The sequence below is a fragment of the Phoenix dactylifera genome, chromosome 13 (genome assembly GCF_009389715.1).
Source record: "Phoenix dactylifera cultivar Barhee BC4 chromosome 13, palm_55x_up_171113_PBpolish2nd_filt_p, whole genome shotgun sequence".
Lineage (NCBI taxonomy): Eukaryota > Viridiplantae > Streptophyta > Magnoliopsida > Arecales > Arecaceae > Phoenix > Phoenix dactylifera.
The window spans coordinates 1169257-1175180 of NC_052404.1; the positions used below are offsets into that span (position 1 = coordinate 1169257).

The following is a 5924-nucleotide window of genomic DNA, read 5'->3' on the forward strand; positions in this document are numbered from 1 at the left end:
CAAACCTCTCCAGCGATTATACTCATTAGAGGAGGATCGGGTTGAGTGGAGTTGTTATACTTTGGGGACGAGATCGTCGCTGACCTATACGTGCGGGGTGAATCACATTCTTAGGACAGTGTATATCACACGTATCAATCTAAGCAAGCTTTTTCAATCTTTTGATTTTATCCTAGTAGCTTATTCTTTTATAATATTTTTATAAAATAAAAATATAGCAGTTTTAAGCAAAATAATTCCAATATATTGTACATACTTATATACACATGGTTTTGCAAGGATGTTCAGAGAATGAGGATCAAATAATCATGCCAATCGGCGGACACGGAAAATAGTCCAAAAGTTTTCTTTTTTGCCAAGAGTTTTTTTTTCTACCAAATACAAAGTAAGCTTTTGGTGATTAAGTTTACATCCTCATGAGAAACCATCAAATGACCTACCAAGGTATGTTCAAGCCGGTGGCCCACACCGATGTGGTATGTGGAGTTCCTACATCAAATGACCTTATGGTACACGAGCTAACGTACGTACAATTTTGCTACGGCCCTCATCCAATAAGCATAAAAGCTCCTACAATCTACTGGCTTCAGCCATCCTTCTGCCCCTCTCCCCTGTGTCTCAAAACTTGCATGAGGTCCCCAGTCTTTGCTGCTTCAACCCCATGCTCTTCCTAGCCTCAAAAGCATCAGGCAGCAGCTGCTCAAACCTCTCCAAAAACCGCCCCCATTCCTCCTCACTCAACCCCTCGAAAGTAATGCTCTTAGCCCCCAAGCCCCCAACCCCCTCGCAACTAAAACCTGCTGCTGAGAAGCTTACACTCTTTGCAATGCCTCCCAACTTGGTGCCGCCATCACCCTCCTCGTCCCCCTCATCTTCATGCAAAGGGACCAAAACCTTCCGATTAGTATCTGCATTCGCCGTCGGATCCTTCGGTGTCTTGCTCTGGAGCAGGAGAGGAATGTCCAGCACCTCGCTGCTCTCCGAGAACCCTCTGTCATCGCTTTCCATTTCGAATTGGAATTGTTTGGACTCATTGCCTTCGAGTACTACTTCCTCGTCGTCAGATGACAGTGTGGTGCTGTTCATGGAATCCTCGGCCTGCTTGCAGAGTGTCTCAAGCATGCTCGGCCCTTCTTCGAGGCCGGAGAACTCGCGGGTCATCATGTCTCCGATGTCGGCCAGGCAAAGACCAGCAGCAAGTGCTCGTTTCAAGAAGATGCTGCAGAGAACCAGGATTCTTATGGCCGACTCTCTCAGGGATGGCAGCTCCGCCCGGAGGAGCTCGGCGTCGCGGAACGGGTCCAGTGCTGATACGTACTCAGCTTCGTGCTCGGAGAATGGCACGGCGGCCTGCGGCCAGTGGAGCCACTCGAAGTAGGGGTCGTCGAGGATTTCCGGCAGGCAGAGCCCATGGTCGATGGGCACCAGCTCTGTCACCGAGTCGTTGCTGTAACTGTCATAGCTGTCGTGGCATCCGTGGCTGCCGGTCGGCCTTTTCTTGACGAGGATATTCCCGGCATGGCGGTCGATGTTGAGGAGTCTGATGTCGAGGATGCCGATCCGGTGCACCGACGACACGGAGAACCGCGACGGCCCGAGCTCGCCGGCGTCGAAGTCGTGGGGCACGAACCGCTGGATGGACGCCGTCTGTCTCGCCGCCTGTGAGTTGGTGCCGGAGGCGAACGCAGGATGGGATATCTTGATGAGGGCGGTGGGAGGGACGCCGGAGAAGCTGCCGTGGTCGAGGAGGTAGGCAGCCACCTCGCGCACCCCGGTCTCGCTGGCGCGCACCGAGTGGCGCGACCCGGGCCGGCCGAGGATGCCGATGGGCAGTGGCTCGTCGTCGATAGGCTTGACAATGACGAAGCTCTCGCCGGAGCGGTTGCGGAGGTAGTAGGCCCCGCTGAGGCCGTTGGTGACGGGGACCGGCTGGGTTCCGGAGGCCATGGCGATGGCCACCTCAACCACGAGGGCGCGGACGCCGCAGGCGCGGCGGCCGCCGACGATCTCGATGCGGGCAATGTGGTCGGGTGGCTCGTCGGGGCTGGCGGGGGCGGTGGCGGAGGAGAGGCAGGGGGTGGAGACGCTACGGGGGAAGTTAGGGGATGGCATGATGGGGAGGGCGGAGTAGGGGGGGTCGGGGTCGAGGAGGGCGGCGTCGGGGTGGGGGAAGGAGCGGAGGCGGCAGCGGCGGTTCCAGATGGGGGGCTTGAAACCGTGGCAGTGGTCGACGGCGACGGCCATTGGAGATGGTCTGAATTGGTGGCAGGGGTTGGTAGGCATGCATGAGTTACCTTACGGGCTGGGACTGTTAGTGTAACTTCGGTTGCAAAATTCCTATGGAGGCATCATTTGCATTGGCAATCTGCAAGGGCCAATAGAAGGAAATGGCTGAGACGAGAACGTATTTTGAGTTGATTAGCGAGAAAGGGAGATGTAAAAATTTTACGGATTTACTGGATGGAATTGGAGGGTAGGTCCACTGGCATAGCTATTTCATGCTTATTAATACCTTAATTTATAGCAGCAATCCAACTAAAGAATGAGGCAATATAAGTGGAGAAGTGAGATGAAAAACTAAATTAGTTTGCTAAGTGTAACTAATATGATATATTCTTATAGATTAAGGTTGTAATTTATGTCAGCAAATGATTTCTAATTGCAATGAAATGAAACCCCTGTGGCTCCATAGAGTGCACATATATAATAAACTTTGTAAAACTAGCATTGTTACAAGTCTCAGTAAAGAGTCTAAAGACGATAATAAATGAACATTGAAAATAGTCCAAGTAGAAAAGCTTAATAGATCTAGACACGATTTTCCAGTTTTCCCTTAAATAGGTGATCTTTTTATGGATCATTGCATATTGTGCTTTTCTTTTTAACTCACATGCAGGTTATCGAATATCAATTATCGTTTCTGATCATTATAAAGTTAATATAATAAAACTTAGCTTATTAAATTATACAATAATATACATATAATATTTATAAAGTAAACATTAATTTTCATAAATAGACTATTTGAAATTAATTAATAAAATAGTGACGTGACAGTAAAAACTTTTAACCTCAAAATTTCAGAAGATATTATAAATTTTTATTAAACATAATATTTACAATATTTAGGCCAATACTTATAGAATAGGAAATTGGAATAAAAGTTTGAAGAAAGCCAAAGCCTTTTTGTTCTATTAAAGTTTTTTAAGGCATAAAATTTTCTATTCAAGCTACTTCAGAGCACATAAGGTCAACAAAACTCATTTAATTGGCAAGTATATTTTCTATTTTTTAGGAATTTTACTTTTTTACTTTATTGGCTGCTTCATGATTAGCGTGGCATTCTAGACTGCTGGAATCTAATATATTAAATTTTAAAAATTTTAATGTTTAATAATTGGAAAAAAATCTAAGGCTTGTGGTTCATCAAACTACTATTTGATAATAAATTATGGCAACTAATGGACTATACAATAAACTATACATGTCTGGCTACACTAACCCCTCCTATGTAAAATGGCATATACAACAATGTGTTAGACAATCAACTAGTCTATAAGCATATTGGTTGATCTACACTCTTAGTACGAGCCCTTGGTTGTTTAACAAAATTAGGGAAAACTAATTAGACGAGCAAACTAGTTAACACAAGAAAATTTTACAAGCTTATGTTGTTTGTTGTGCCAAAACCGAAAAGAGATCATCACTAACTAATTAATAACAACAAAAGAGAACGATAAGTAGAAAGGTCATTATCATAGCATATCCTCATTGAAATAATTTGATTGGTTGGTCTATATCAATAACTAGATTCACTTTCAGCAAGAAAGAGAGAGAGGGAGAGAGAGAGAGAGAGAGTACTTTGTATGATGTTGAAATATTTCTTGCTTCTACTTTATCTAAGTTCTAAAGGATGAGAGCAGCAACCCCGAGAGAAGCTGTCAATGTTGGTGAAGGAAAGGCTTGGCATTCCTCAGGAAAGGAAGCGAGCGAGAGATAGCAAAGCAAAGGGAGCGAGAGATGTACTGTCTTCCACCCCACCCCCTCCTCTACCAGGGCCCTCGATCCAATATCGATAACCCTTCCCCACCTCGTTCCTCCTCTCTCCTCTCTCTCCTCTCTCTCCTCTATCTCCTCTCTATGCCTCCTTGTTTCCTCCAACCCCCTTTCCATATAACGTCCAAGGGGTTGGATACCACCCGACTCCTGCACCTCTCAGCCAAGATAAGACTCCCAAGCCTATTATTGGAAAAATGACATAATTAAGACATAATGTCTTTTAATTTTTTTTATTTTTTGGCCTTTTGAGGATATTTTAATTTAATCTTCCTTAGTCAACTCTTGTTCGTTATTTGCGGTTATTATGGGTGTGAAGGGAGAGATTATCGCATGGTTCTCCTGACCGAGAAAAGTGGTTAACCAACTATGGTCCGATCTCTATGGATAAAATATAGACAAATTTGCTACAAAAGAGAAAGAAAATTTATGTTAAAAATTATATTGAAATGTATAATTTATTTTATTTTTTTAATTTTCTTTTCTATTTGTACTTTTGTCATAAAAGGAAATGAGTTGCAACCATTTCTTTCAAGAGTATGATTATAATGCCATTGATCATGATTATGTGGAAATTGAAATAGATTAGATAATTATACTCCCTCTTATGAATGGAAGGCATGGATTTATAAAAGAAGGAAGTGCTTATGAATCGAAGTGTATTTTGATTCTAGTTAGGAAATGATAACGTATGCTCGAGTGGAATAAAATTTCATCCACCACCTCTTGTGCTTTCTATTGGTTAATGATTCACCACATTATATGTACCCATTCTTAACCAAGTGTCAAAACTCTGACTTTTGTATAAATGGAAAATGGTATAGGCGCATGAGGCTTTAAGCCCATCCTAGTATACCAAATTCTTGCGTGTGTTGCAATTTCCATACATAATTTTATAGTTACTTGCATATTTTAATATGAGAAAAAAAAAAATCAAAAGAACACACCCAACAGTTATGAATTGTTTGTTAGGAAAGAATACACTTTTGTCATAGTCATAACATCTCAATGTCAATCATCCCACCTGACTATGATTCTAAAGAATAAGAAAAAGAAATTATTAAATATATGTCATTCAATTAAAAAAGTAGTTTGGCTTCGATAGTCTTTTCTTCTAAATACTAGATATTATTGGGCCAAGAGAGAAAATATTTTAGAATTTAAAAGATAAAAGTATGAAAAAAAAGATTCTTAAAGTATGTAATTGGTGATTAAAAATTGTACAAGTTAAGACTATATGAATACATATATAAGTATATAAGTCATAAATATCAATACCATGTTGACATTTTTATTAGGAGGCTTTAATTTGTAAATAGACAATGAAGGATATCTTTGGTGGGGCCAAGATTTTGCAACTTTTGAGAAAAAATATTGTTTTTGCTAGAACTATTTCTTTTGCTTTCTTTGGTGCGATAGAGCATATTTGCTCTACACCTATTGCATGAAAATTGTGAAATTTTTTATACAAAAATAATATGATTTAAGATATAACAAATATCAAAGATGTACCATGTGAAAGCATTCACACCTTAATATATGAAACATAAGTTAAACCTTGGAGCTATTTCATAAATATATAATTGTTCAATAACTTAATCAATAAGAAACTATACTAAGTCAATAAAGACTATAATAAACATAAGAAATTCTTGCATATTAGATTATCTCTACCTTTATTTCTTGAAATGATATCAATTTAGTTTTCAAATAATTAAAATATATAGTGAAAAATTATGAATAATAAAAGAGCATATAACTAAACTATTCATCAAATAGCTGTAGAAGAATCTAAGCTTTATGTTTGAAGTTCTTAGGCTACCAACACAAACATCCAAATCCATAATCTATGCTTTAGATCACAAATA

General features: G+C 40.7%; 1 protein-coding gene across 1 annotated transcript; it reads right to left on the reverse strand.

Moving 5' to 3' along the window:
• Positions 1 to 326: 326 nt before the first annotated feature.
• LOC103721668 (phosphatidylinositol 4-kinase gamma 8-like) lies at positions 327 to 4156 on the reverse strand. Its single transcript, XM_026810242.2, has 2 exons — positions 3862 to 4156; positions 327 to 2365 (listed from the first exon to the last, which is right to left on the reverse strand). Exon 2 carries the CDS (start codon positions 2281 to 2283, stop codon positions 619 to 621), a length of 1665 nt encoding a protein of 554 aa, XP_026666043.2. The 5' UTR covers positions 2284 to 2365; positions 3862 to 4156; the 3' UTR covers positions 327 to 618.
• Positions 4157 to 5924: the final 1768 nt, after the last annotated feature.